Source organism: Pristis pectinata, chromosome 14 (genome assembly GCF_009764475.1).
Source record: "Pristis pectinata isolate sPriPec2 chromosome 14, sPriPec2.1.pri, whole genome shotgun sequence".
Taxonomy (NCBI): domain Eukaryota; kingdom Metazoa; phylum Chordata; class Chondrichthyes; order Rhinopristiformes; family Pristidae; genus Pristis; species Pristis pectinata.
In genome coordinates this window covers 27,497,376-27,512,378 of record NC_067418.1, presented here as the reverse complement: position 1 = coordinate 27,512,378, position 15,003 = coordinate 27,497,376, and the positions used below count along the sequence as shown (strand labels likewise).

General features: G+C 39.7%; 1 protein-coding gene across 1 annotated transcript in view; it reads right to left on the bottom strand.

Annotated features, from left to right (window-relative positions):
- The window catches only part of scube2 (signal peptide, CUB domain, EGF-like 2), an 88,595-nt gene that overhangs the window by 56,501 nt on the left and 17,091 nt on the right, over positions 1-15,003 (bottom strand). The window contains 2 exon segments of the mRNA XM_052029543.1: positions 259-325; positions 327-385. Coding sequence (XP_051885503.1) covers positions 259-325; positions 327-385 — 126 coding nt within the window.

Genomic DNA, 15,003 nt, shown 5'->3' with positions numbered 1-15,003 from the left:
GCTGCATTCCAAAATCATCTCTCCAGGCACACACTGGAGGTAACTTCGCAAGAAGCAGTCTAACGTTAGTCCTTAATATTAGGGCAGGAATAAAGAAATCTAATTTTGATTAATAATGCGCTTTTATACCAGGCATGTCAGATTGGAATAGTTAAGGGCAGTGTATAACTTGAACAAGGGGAAGTTTGATTTTTGTCAGTGTTTTCAATATTCAAAAGAATGTATAATAAAACAGAAAAATGAAAGGAATTTACGTACATATGCATCCTCTCTGATTCCTGGCTAGTTCAAAACCAGGCCTACATTCACATGCTACTCCTCCTTTTTGGTGTTTCTCTACAGATATGGGCACATCCATGGTCTTTGTTCATGCAGCTCATTCCTTCTGAAGCAGAATAATAGAACAGCAAAAGTAGAATTCAGTAAAAGATCTTGGTCAAAGCAAATCTTTATACAAGAACCAAAATGGGATTCATCTAAATAAACTCAGACAAAAACAATTCAAAACTTGTGTCAATCCACTAGAATCTGTGACGATAGGTTATTTCCTTTTGTTAAAGAAGGTTACATTGGAGCACCTTGAGCAAGTGTCAACCATGGCACAGTGGTAGACCTTTGATTCAGAAGACTGAGGGTCAGAGTTTTACTTCAGGCCTTGAACACAGAATCATGACTGACGTGTACTGTAGGTGGCATTGTCAACTTGGCTGCATCATTAATATTAAAGATAAAATAAGATAATTATTTATTAGTCACATGTACATTGAAACACACAGTGAAATGCGTCTTTTTGTATTACTGAGAATGTGCTGGGGGCAGCCCACAAGTGTCGCCACTCTTCCGGTGCCAACATAGCATGCCCACAGTTCCTAACCTGTACATCTTTGGAATGTGGGAGGAAACTGGAGCACCTGGAGGAAACCCACGCAGACACGGGGAGAACGTACAAACTCCTTACAGACAGTGGCTGGAATTGAAGCCGGGTCGCTGGCACTGTCATAGTATTATGCTAACCGCTGCACTACCGTGCCGCCCACATTATAAATCACATTATAAATAAAAGTTGCTGGGAGAATCTAAATTCAATTATATAATCTGAAATAAAAATATACTTTCCTATTTCATTCTTTAAGAACTAACCATAAATAACAATGGTTGTTGTTCTTTGAGGAAAGAAAAAGCTGGACTAAGTGAAGAAAGCACATACAGTATATGACTGCAGATCTTCAGAAATGGCATTGCTAATTGTCTTCCAAATGACTTTGCAGGTTAAGCAAAGGTATTAATGGCTATGAAAATAAATGTTAAAAGAATAAAATCACATGGCATCATCCTAGGATGCAACAAAGCCATACCCAATCCTGTTAACCTTTCATAAGGCCTTGCTTCTAATGCTAAACTTGGAAACTATAGAACAGTACAGCACAGGAACAGGCCTTCAGCCCACAGTATCTGTCTTGAGCATGATGCCAAATTAGACTAATTTACCTGCACATGATTCATATCCCTCCATTCCCTGCATATTCATATGCCTATCTAAAAGCCTCTTGTAGAACAGGTCTTTTCCCACTACCACCCCCAGCAGTGTGTTCAGGACACCCACCACTGTGTAATAAAAACCTTTCCCTCTACATCCCCTTTAAACATTCCCCTTCTCATCTTTAAGCTATGCCCTCTAGTATTAAACAATTTTACCTTGGGAAAAAGATTCTGGCTGTCTACCCCATCTATGCCTCTCCATTTTATAAACTTCTATAAGGTCTTCCTACAGCCTCTGAAGCACCAGAGAAAACAATCCAAGTTTGTACAACTTCTCCTTATAGCTCATACCCTCTAATCCAGGCAGGATCCTAGTGAATCTCTTCTGAAACCTCGCCAAAGCCTCCACGTCCTTCCTGTAATGGGATGGCCAGAATCGTATACAATACTCCAAGTACAGCCTAACTAAAATTTTATACAGCTGCAACACGACTTCCTGACTCTTAGAGTACAAGCCCCTAGTGATGAAGACAAGCATGCCATATGCCTTCTTTACCATTCTATCTACTTGAGTTGCCACTTTCAGTGAGGTATGGACTTGGACCCCAAGATCCCTCTGTACATCAATGTATTGAGGATCCTACCAGAAACTGCATACTTGCCCCTTACATTTGACTTCCCAAAGCGCAATACCTCACACTTGTCCAGATTAAACCATCTGCCATTTCTCTGCCCATAACAGAAACTGATCTATATCCTATTGTATCCTTTGATGACCTTCTTCACTGTCTGCAACTCCACCAATTTTTGAGTCATCTGCAAACTTACTAACCAACCCATCCAAATTTTCATCCAAGTCATTTATATATAATCACAAACAGAAATCCCAGCACTGATCCCTGCAGAACAACACTGGTCCCAGACCCCCAGCTGGAATAACACCCTTCCACTACTACCCTCCGTGTTCTATGAGCAAGCCAATTCTGAATCCAAACTACCAATTCACCATGGATCCCGTGCATCCTAGTCTCCCTGATCAACCTACCATGAAGGACCTTGTCAAAGGCCTTACTAAGATCCATGTAGACAAGATCCACTACCCTGCCCTCATCAATCACCTTGGTCACCTCCTCAAAAAACTCAATCAAGTTTGTAAGACATAAACTGCCCCGCACAAAGCCATGCTGACTGTCCCTAATTAGACAAAGTTCTTCCAAATGTGAGTAAATCCTACTCCAAAGAATCCTCTCCAATAGCTTCCCTACCAATGATATGAGGGTCACCAGCCTATAATTTTCTAGATTATCCCCATTTCTCTTCTTAAACAAAGGAGAGAGGTATCCCAAACTAGTCAAGCAACAACTTAACACATTTATGCTCTCAGAATCATATCAGCAAACATCGGAGACTATCCCACCAGCAAGGCAGATCAAGTCCTGTCTTCACACAGAGGAAACTACACAATGTATTTTACTAGACTGGATAGGTTCAGAATATGTCCACATATACAAAACCAGGCTTCCAGAAGGCTCTATGGGACATCAGCAGCAGCACAATTGTATTCCAGCACAATTATAATCTCATGGCCATTCGCTAAAATTTTGTTAACAGTGCCTCCCAAATCTGTGACTTTTACAATGTGAGCAGCAAGTTCATGAGACCACCACATACCAGAATAAGTAACTTCACACATTTTGTGTGAAGCAGTTTGATATTATTCTGAGATGTGATGTTGCTGTAAACATAGAAGACCTTTTTGTTAAAATATGTTTTTGCCTCCAAACACCTTTTACTGGCAAATCCATTCTTTTTCTTTCTATGAGGATACTGTCCTTGTGCTAAGGAACGTTTGCACAGGCCCCTGAACCCTTTTATCCTTTACTTCCATGGCCATAACTATAGGCCATTAAACGAGTGGCAGGAGGCATTACAATTGCTGAGGACATCAGAACCAAGTCTTTTGATCCTATGCTCATCTGACAACACAACACGCAGCAGGGTCACTGGAGAGCAAGTGGTTTAAATCCTGGCCACTTTTCACTAAGACAGAGGTAAATGCTAGCATCTTTTCCAGTCTGCAGAACTGAGAATAGCTAAGAGCACAGAGTGGAAATGAGCCTGGATATTTGTGGTCTGTATTACTTATCATCCAGCAGCCAAACTATGAAGGATGCTTGCATGACATCTTTATATCAGTGATGATTACTGCTAACGTGTGACACTCAGAAGATTGGCATATTATGTTAAACAACCAAGATGTAAGGTTAATGCCATAACACAAATCTTGGAGATCAGAGAACAAACAATCTACACTTCGATGCTGAGATTTACGATGTCATCTGAACTTCTCAATGGAGTAAATCACTCTCACATACTCATTATTCTCTATAAAATTTGTCTCTGTGACAGGTGCAAGCTGTTCACACTACAGCGATTAATCTGCACACTGCTGGGATGAAAAAGATGCAGCAAAGCTTAAAGAGCAGGTTTAGGGCAAGGGCTGTGACCAATTAAGTCGTAAAAGGAATATGGTACAAGTATTCATTAAACTTTCATTTTAACATTCTCTCAGCTATGTGAAATCATCAGACAACTATATTAGAGAGAAATAGCGGTGAAACCCTAATTTTGTAAAGCCCTACTGAAGAGGCAATGACCTCTCTGCCAACAGGTCCAGCTCATAAGATCTGTTACTTGCCAAATTTTTCAGGCCAAATATTTCACAGGACTAAAGATGACAATCGTGTACAGCAGAAGGATCCCAAATTTAATACTGAAGCCACTAAGCCATGGTCCCAGTGTGATAATATTGAGTGTACCGTCAAGAGCTCTAAACTTAATTCAAGACTTTAAGTTCTATCTGGCATAAGTATCTATGACTACCTCACTTTAGGAAGATTATACTGTATCAACCTACACTTCAAGCACTAGTTTACTTCAATTCTCTACAGAAAGGTCTAGCTGTCAATAATCACTATTTCGAGTGGTGGGTCCCTCCTCCCAACCAAGGAGAAGATACTTCCATCTAATGAAGCAGTTTAAAAACAGTTTATTTTATTTTAAGTGAGACACGTTTAATTCTAATAAGTAATTCTTAACAATGACTTGCAACTTACAAAGGATTTCCAAACACAAGTACAATACTTACAGGTTAAAAAGTCATTCCAACAAGTTGCAGACAAACAAGTCGTCCATCGCAAAAACCAAAGGCTGAGGAATGAATTCTCGGTCTTCTTTCTGTAACCCCTTCTCTCTGTCATTCCCCGACCCTGACCACTTTCCAACATTTATACTGTTTTTACACTCAGTTGACATCATTGACATGTGATGTTTTTTCAACCACATTTTCAGGCCAGGTGACTAGAGTGTTTAATTAAGTAAACTGGATTCCATTGTTCTCTTGTTTATGTGAAGAGGCTGAGCAGGGAGCATTGGTGAAAAGTTTTAGCAAACAACAACCACCTTGAGCCTTGGAAAATTTCTGCTGTTTTTGCAGAAGGGATCTTAGCTTAATGAGCAACCACTTCTTGACCTTTGGACAAGTCATGCTGCTGTGCTAAAAAGCTGAGGTTAGCAATAAGCCTTTTGGGGTTCTGTAAAGAGAATATCCATCACACCTGGCTCAGATTTGTGATTTGTGTTCAATATTTCACCCAAATTAAATCTGAGATCTAAGAGCTCAGTAAACCTGATCTACTTTAATGCAAGGGATTGACTTGTTAAATTGTACTGTAGTTTTTTGCTAGGAAGCATTTATCAATAACTCTGTTTAAAATTTTGTGTTTTTGTTTGTCTTCCCATTGATAAGATAAATAAGATTTCTTTATTAGTCACAAGTACATCGAGACACACAGTGAAATGCATCTTTTACACAGAGTGTTCTGGGGGCAGCCCACAAGTGTCACCACACTTCTGGCGCCAACATAGCATGCCCACAACTTCCTAACCTGTGTGTCTTTGGAATATGGGAGGAAACTGGAGCACCCGGAGGAACCCACACAGACACGGGGAGAACGTACAAACTCCTTACAGACAGAGGCTGGAATTGAATCCGGGTCGCTGGCACTGTAATAGCATTAAGGTAACTGCTACACTACCATGCCTTATTCAGTTGTAGGAAAATACTTTGTTCAGTTTTTCCTACAATCCAGCATCCATTGCCAAGACAAAACCCAGCCGCATTTCAAATTAAAGTGAATAAAATCTTAAAGGAAAACCTTTTGGGTGTTAAATTGGCCTACATGAAAGTAATGACAATTTCATGAAGGAATAAAATAAACTAGATCATTGATATCACCTCCGGTTCTGTGACTCGCCTTCTGAAACCCAAAGCCTTCCTATCTTCTGCAAGGCACAAGGCTGGAGCACAGTGGAGTACTCCCCAATTGCCTGGATGAGAACAGCTCCAACAACTCACAAGAAGCTTGACACCGACCTGGTCAAAGCAGCCAACAGGACTAGCACCCAGTCCATTGCCCTCAGCATTCATTCTCTCTACCAACAACACAGCACTTGCAGTATGTAATACATGCAAAATGTACAACAGCTACTCAAATGTACCCCGCAAACGCTACTGCCACAAAGAACAAGGCAGAAGGCATATGGGGATATCACCACCTTCAGGTTACCCTCCAAGTCAACCAACGTGACTCTGAAATAAAGTCTCAACCCAAAATGTCAACTGTTTATTTCCCTCCATAGATGCTGCCAGACCTGCTAAGTTCCTCCAGCATTTTGTGTGTGTTGCTGCACATTCCAGCATCTGCAGAATCTCTTGCATCTCTAAAATTAATTGTTGCCTTTTCATCGCTGGGTCTAAATCCTGGAATGCCCTACTCAAGCACCTTCAGCAGAAGGACTGCAGGCAATCTCCAGCTACTCATGAGCAATTAGGAATGGGCAGTAAGTGAATTTAAAAAAAACAATTATAATACAAAAATGAACAGTAACAGGAGGAAATCTTTCTTATATAGTGAATGGTTAGGATCTGGAAAGCACTGCCAATGTGGGTAATAGGAGCAGATTCAATGGTGGCCTTCAAAAAAAATTCTGGATAAGGATGTGAATGTAAAAAAATGCAGGGCCATAGAAAGAGGGTGGTGGTGTGAGAGTAGCTGGATTGCACTTGCATAGAGCCAGCTCAGTCTGATGGGCCAAATAGCCACCTTTCTGTGCATCCAGCAACATGGCCATGGTGTTTGTCTTATTCGAAGGGGTCCTATAGTAGAAATGGATGGCTGCTTGGAGACCCTTTTCAGCCATAGCTTATAAACCTAACGAGACACACAATTTTACAGTGAGGCACACCTACAGGGAGACTCTGCCAAACTTTAAAATCATTACCATTTACCACATGCGAGATCAAATTTACAAAATTCGTAAGAAAAAAGGTCACGTGGCCATCTACTCTACACCAGTGTTTATGCTCCAAATGAATCTCCTCCAACCCAGCTTCATTTAGACTTTCAGGATAACCTTGAATTCCACTTCATCTCAACAGGTAGCGAGGTCCGAGGGAAAAGAAAGAGAACAGCAAGCAGAAAGGTAACAATATGCATGGGATGGAATTACAGACAGGGAGACTGGCAAGGAATTCCATGATCAAGGAATTCTTTTCTTGAGAACATTATGCTGTTAACTGGTTTTGGCTCCTAAAGTCCCCAAAATTCACAACCCTCCATCCCCCAGAATATGACACACACATTCTCTATGGAGTTGAATCAACAAGTAGAGCCCCATTCTCAACACACAATACACTTCTGCATCTACTTAGATGATGGGGAATAAAGAGATCAATCTTTATTTGATTACATTTAAATTAATTGTGTGTTCTAATCTCCTTACCACCTTCAGTATTCTTATCGACTGACCTAATTCAGGAACACCTAAACTTTTGCACTGGGGTGACTATTTCCAGAAGACCGGAGGCCAAAATTTCTGCCGTACTTTGTATGCTTGATGCACGTGCACAGATGCTGCTGGGAGTTTACAATGACATCAAATAGTATATAATTTGCTTAAAGTTCTACTGTGTAAGGGAGGCTTGCAAGAACACCGATGCAGGTCTTAACAGAGTGTTAATTAAAAGGCCTCCCTCTGATTGGACTGCTGCCAGGGAGTATAGGGAGAGCATCTTCCCCTGGATAGGTCTTTCATTAACATTCCATCACTATTGATCTGACCCCCAATACCCCCAATACCTAATGCCAATGTTCCCACTTCTCACTCTGTCATCTACCTGACTACCATCCTCAAAACCCTCCTGAGTCCCTCCTCACCCAAGCTTCAGCATGCGAAAAGCAAAATCAGAACTGACACAGGTAACAGGGTATCAAGTCCCTATTGTCACTGTGGTTCCATTTCCGAAACCAACTTCAGTCTCATTTTACTTTTTCTAGCATGTAGATTATAGGTTTCAAGTACGATGTAGAAACATCAGGTTATTCCAAATAACAATTGATTTTACACCAAGAATAACATGGATCAAATAAATCATGCTCTTCATCATAGAAATGGAATACTATTCTTAGGACCATCCTCTCTTACTCAGTAAAGACAGGCATGCAAATTATATCACAACTAAACTGTGACGCCATAAATTTTAATGAATGGCAGGCACAACATGATAGACTGTGAGAAAAAGCTAATGGAGAATTTAACTAAGAGAAACAAGTTTAGCTTCCTTTTTCCACATGCACATTTCACCAGCTGTTCCTTGAAATTCATGTAAACTAAAACACAAAAGTAGCAGACAGAAGTAGTGAAAAATAAAAATCTGAAAGCATCGTCAAACTCACCTGGAATAAAATGCAAAGAGCTTTTACATGTAATAGGATTGCAGCAGGCATAACATTGTGAATTGTGAATTAGCAAGAAGAATCACTTCTTTTGCTTATCATCATAAGTAATAAATTTGAGGCAATCTGAAAAGTATGTTCAAGAATTCTTTTGCTGGAAGTGGTTAGCAATGTACACAATAAAAACAATGTGCTCCATTGATGATAGGTTCAATTTAGTGTAATTTCTCTAAATAGTGAGAGGATACTTAGATGCTGTCGTTTTAATAAAGAGGCAAGGGGTGGGAGGGGGAGAGGGATTAATTGGGCACAAAGCCTGGCAAAAAGGGGAAGAAGCTACTTTTCACAAGTGGATATTTGCACAATGCCAAAACAGTGCTTTCCCTAAGAATGACGGACTCAAGATCCACATAACACTGTCCTGTTACCAGTGCTGTGAGTACTGTATGTGTGTACTTTACTAAACCTATAAATCTTCCTGAAGCACAAACATAAAGAGAAAGAACCATTTTTGTTGAAACATTGATGCGAATATGGTACTGTTTTTAAACACAGCATTAGAAAACGTAATTGTTCAGAAACATCAGAAGAGATTCTTGGTGAATATTCAGCTCCATAACTTATATTTTTGCACCTTCAGTCATTTTAAGGCTTAAAGCAGAATTATGTTGACTGTCTTTGCTCTTTGCCAGTTTTCAGTTTACTGTGTTTGAATATCAGGATTGTGACAATATTACCACTGGCTTCCTACAGGTTCACACATTATTCATACCTGACAGAGTCTGGAATAAAAAGGTTCCAATTACCATAGCAACATGCTTCATTAATGGGTCTACAGAATTTCAAATGCACAACCTCAAGATAATAAAAAAGCCATGTTAAGAGCCAGGTCCATCATTCAAAGTGATAAGTGCTCCAGGGTGCTCCAGCAGGGGTCTTTTGTTCTGTCTCAGTTAAAGGTCTATGAGTTTGACAGCAAAGCCAAGATGAATAGTGAGGGACGGATGAAACTCTTTTTAGTCAGAAATTCAACTGCTGCAATAAATTACATTTACTGAGCAAGATAAAATCTTTTTACTCCTCCAAATTTGACACACTCAAAAATTTAAATACAGACACATAAATAAACGCCAGTGCAGGCACATACCAGGAGAATATCACAAAACCAACAGTACTTTTTCATTTGTTGTTTCAGCTTTTTAAATAATTTTCACATTGCATGACTCCTGTGGCATGGAGTTAGACTAGAACTACTTCCAAAATCTGTAATCAAAATAGCAACTCATCCTTAATAAACTCTGCTGCTTTCAAAAATATTTTTGAACATTTTCAATATTGCCCTGTTGACAAGTTATTCCTGTTTATAGATTGAGCAGACCAATTGGTTTTAGAGGAAAAAAGGACAGTCAAGCAGAATAAATTTCCCCCTAAAATACCTTAATCCAATGCAATAATTAGATTTGTTTTTGCTACATCATAAATTAGCTGGAATTGTTTTTGATTGCATATCAGAGAATTAAAGCCATTGGGGTGAATCGAGCTGCATTTGAATTGGGAAGGGAAACCTGGGCTGTCCAAATGCAGCTCTGTTCCTCTTACCTGGGCTGAATGCAAAGGGTAGAACCAGCTGACCCTCTGCATCTTAGAGGTGTCAGGCAAGGCTGAGCAAGGCTGCATCGGCGATTGGATCTCAGCAGTGCACTGTTGAGGCCCTGCCTAGAATACCCAATGATGGGGCAAGATTGGAGAAAGAGGATTTTCTTCTGTTGGCATCCATCAAAGTTTTATAACAGTTTTGAACTGTCACCTCTGAGTACACCTCCAACAGTTTTCTCTGGAACTTCTTCCCTGGCATATTGTTCTCTCTCTTTCAACTAATATCATGAAAATCCTCTTCAACTGAGACACCACACAACTATCTGACTTCCCTTTGCTGACTCGGTACCTCTTCCTTTATTTCCCTGCAGTTTTCAACCTTACAAGTATTACTACATTGTAAATTTCTGTTAATCAGCTAGTAGACATGATCACAGAGTCAATATTCCCTTAATACATTAGCCATTGGTTTACCAATTATTAATGAAAATCAAATTAAAGCAGACAATTTCCTTGGTTCCTTTCAGAACATCTCCCCTGAAATCACTAGCGTCATTCTTTACCTGCCTTTAAAGGGCAGAGTAGTCTGTGATTTGCTCTGTGCAGAATACCGGATCTCAGCTGGATGCCACAGAGCTCCCCTGATTTGAGATGAGGTAGAGGAAGATTAATCAGCCATGGTTTCCATCCCCGATGACAGCCTAACTGTGGCCAACTTGAAAATATATGTACTGCCTGAAAACAGGGTGGATTTGGCTCAGATATCTTCCTGCTCCCTTTATTACCCTAACTAAAAGTGATCTAAAAGTGAACTAAAAGACTAATAGCTTCATCAAAGGAAAAGGAATGAGAAAACAGGAAGGTAAAGGAGCGAAAAATTGAAGATAAAGACTCGGCTGCATTATCCCTTCCATGGCAAACCTGAAACAGTTTTAGGAAGATTATTCATGCCAGCAACTAATGGCTCCAAACTTGGAAAATAATAACACAACACAATTTTAAATATGCTCATCCAACAGGTGTGATTTCTATATGCATGCTTGATACAATAACCCAAATAAGTAAGAAGCTCCCAGAAGCTGAATTGCCTCAATCTGTAGCATTGCTATAGTCCAAATGTTTACCAACATTCTGATAGGAACCACCATCTGAGGTTTGCCAAAATTAGATGTTTTACAGTCACACTTAAAGCCGCAATAGGATTTAAGTATTGAGCCAGGCTGTGCTGACTGACAGTTGGCATTCACTGCTCCAGTCATCTCAGACTTCCACACGTATTGCAGCCAAACATGGAAGTCCGCGATAAGCTGGAGATCACACAGATGTTGGTGCATCATTGAGTCCTGTACAGTGTCACACTGAGGAACGGTGCTGGCTGCACTTTGCTTCCAGCCCACAGCTTTTTGTCAGGGCTGGTGTAAGAACCACAACCCTATGCCTTTGAATGGGATTGACAATCGAAAGAAAAATGATACCTGCAGATAAGTATTTGAGTTATTTTACTTTAATTTAATGGTTTTACTTATTGATATTTTAACACGTTTTAAGGTGTTTTTTTAATTAGTTGAATCTATTTCAATAGCTTTTAAATATATCTGACCTGCATATGGCTCCCCCGTGTCCTCACATCTTCTTCATCACAGAGAGCTGGCCGCCATGACATCCAAGCAAATCACTCTCCAGGAATATGCCCAGTGTGTTTAAGAACAATATTAACTTGAGGACTCAATACTAACAGAGAGACATGGGTCCATTTGTGCATTCGCTGTTGAAAGTGGAAGGCCAGGCTGGGAAAATAGTTGTAAAAGCATACAGGATCCTAGGCTTTAGAAGCTTGGAATACTAGTGCAAATAAATCATAATGAACCATTACAAAATACTGGTTCGGCCACAAGTGAAGTACTTCATCCAGTTCTGGACACCACCCTTTAGGAAAGATTCAAAGGACATTGGAAGGGTGAAGAAGAGATTTACTGAAATGATTCCAGGGATGAGAGATTTAAATTACATGGATAGACAAGTGAAACTGGGTTCTTCTACTTGGAACAGAGGATTCCGTGATGGAACATGATAGAAATATTTAACACTATGAAGATTATAGACAGAGTAGATGAAGAAAAACTGCTCCCATGGGCAGAACATAGAACATTACAGCACAGTACAGGCCCTTCAGCCCACGACGTTGTACTGACATTTTATCCTGCTCTAATATCTATCTAACCCTTCCCTCCCACAAAGCCCTCCATTTCTTTACCATTCATGTGTCTATCTAAGAGTCTCTTAAATGTCCCTAATGTATCTGCTCCCACAACCTCTGCCGGCAGTGTGTTCCGCGCACCCACCACTCTCTGTGTAAAAAAACTTACCTCTGACATCCCCCTTATATCTTCCTCCAATCACCTTAAAATTATGCCCCCTCATATTAGCCATTTTCGCCCTGGGAAAAAGTCTCTGACTGTCCACTCGATCTATGCCTCTTATCATCTTGTACACCTCTATCAAGTTGCTTCTCATCCTCCTTTGCTCCAAAGAAAAAAGCCCTAGCTCACTCAACCTATCCTCATAAGACATGCTCTCCAATCCAGGCAGCATCTTGGTAAATCTCCTCTGCACCCTCTCTGAAGCTTCCACATCCTTCCTATAATGAGGCGACCAGAACTGAACACAATACTCCAAGTGTGGTCTAACCAGAGTTCTATTGAGCTGCAACATTACCTCGCGATTCTTAAACTCAATACCCCGACTAATGAAGGCCAACACACCATAGGCCTTCTTAACAACCCTAGAAGGGTCAAGAAATGAGGAACATGGGATGAAGGTGGTGGGCAAAGTAACTCAAAGTAACATGAAGAAGAACATTCCATTGGATGATTAGGGGCTTGAATCCACTGGCACAGGTGGTAGTGGAGGCAAATTTAATTGTAACATTTTAAAGGCAACTGAATAAGTTGAAAGGGAAGAATTTGCAGGCCTTTGGGGAGAGGATGGAGAAGTGGGACCAGCTGGATTGCTCTCACATGGAGCTAGAAAGGGTTTGATGAGCCGAATGGCCCCATTCCCGGCTGTGACCTTTCTACGATTCTGTTAACAGTTAGTTCCAAGATTTGTTAGGTTTTAAGTGCAGAATTAAGGATATGCCTCTCTATGGTCTATACTCACATCAAGTAAGGAGGTTTAACACTGGATATAGATCTTTGGAATATCTAGTCAGATCAAATATTAACTCAATAATATAAGAAATCAGGAATGAGAGAAATTCATTCAGCATACAAGTGATAGTTTGCACTTAAGATGTGTACAAACAATTTCCACTTCATTTCCACCTTAAAAACAAGCCCTCTCTTTCTACCCTCTGTTGGATCATAAATATCTGACTAAACTAATTCAATGACATTAAGCTTCAGATGCATTCTGAAAAGTTCCTTGACACTAACTGCTCCAATTTAATTTCCAATTCCCTTGGCTCACATTCATCTCCCCTAATTCTTTATATCAACTCCAATTTTCTCATTCTTCTGTTTATGCTCAAAAATAACATTAACCTTTTTTATATATAAACTCTGCAACTGACAACAAAATGTGCACTGGGGTGTGTCACTCTTCAAATTCAAAGCTGTACTTTTATACTAACTTGATTTTGATTTATGTAGACTGATCTCATTGAGTTTAATCCATGTGCTTACATATGAATTAAACTCATCAAATCTAACTCCTCAACATGGAGTTATAGCAAAAATATAGACCACATTTTCTTCCAGAATCCAAATTAGCATTAATGTAAAACAAGTTTGCCTTTTCACATATACTGAACACTAATCAAAGTTGTACACTAATGTTTTGATTTGCTAAGTGTTTTATTGTGGGCCATTAACTTTAGGCTTTTAAAAATGTGCTTCTAGTTGTAGATCTATTTTCAATAGCAACTTTTAGTTCAAAATGTGTGACATCCATTCATTCTTTCATCAGCGAAGACATCTAAACCTATCCCATAATTATTATTACTGTGTGATATTTGTAACGTAAAGCTGTTTGAAACCTCTTTGCCAGCATCAATATTGAAAGTGGTTGTTGGGTGCATGTTTCGGCCTCTGACCAATTCTGTCCTAAATTGACATTGTGAATTGTATATATCTATCAATTTCCACTGCTGTTCAAGTTGACAGATGGCACTTTAGCATTGAAGTCTACTGACTTCTTTTGAGGCCAATTTTGTCGCATTAATAATGATTTCAGCAAGTTCAATTCAACCAATTGTTAATATTCATGTATAGTTATAAGGAGTGGATATTCCTAAAATTCATTAATACTCTATATGGAATCAATTGCAAAAGAATTCTCTGTGCAGTCCAATATTTGTAGTCAGAATTGCTATATTCACATACAATTGAGGATTTGATAATGGAATCAGAGTCATAGGTTATTCCTAGTGACTTTCCCAAGCATTTGAACCAAAAGCATATGCCAGAGCAACCACTTCCACACTTTTTTTAGGTAATCGTGAGAATCAGCAATCTGGCCTGCAGGAATCATTACACTCTCAACAAATTCTGTCTCATATTTACATGCTTGAGATCAACATCCTGTCTCAATAAGCATTTCGCTATGCAAGCTTTTTTTTTGAGTTTAAATAATTGCAGATTCCTGGACAACTCTGCTCTTTTGATTGAGTTTTTTGCAGAGATAACTAAGAAGATTGATGAAGGCAAGACAGTCAACGTTGTCCATATGGACTTTAGTAAGCCATTTGACAAAGTCCCACATAATAGTTCTGTCCAGAAGGTTAAGGCACATGGGATCTATGGCAAGCTGGTTAATAAAATTGCCTTGGCGATAGGAAGCAGAGGGTAATGTTGAAAGGAAGCTTTTCTCATTGGAAGTCTGTGACCCATGGTGTACTGCAGGGATCAGTGCTGAGACCCTTGGTATTTGTTTATACTAGCAATTTGGAAGTGAATATAAGAAGGTATGATCAGTAAGTTTGCAGATGACACGGAAGTTGGTGGTGTTGTGAATAGCGAGGAAGATTGTCTAAGGATATAGATCAGATGGAGAGTTGAGCAGAGTGTTGGCAGATAGGATTTAATGCTGACAATTCTGAGTTGATGCATCTTAGAAAGTCAAATAAGGTTGC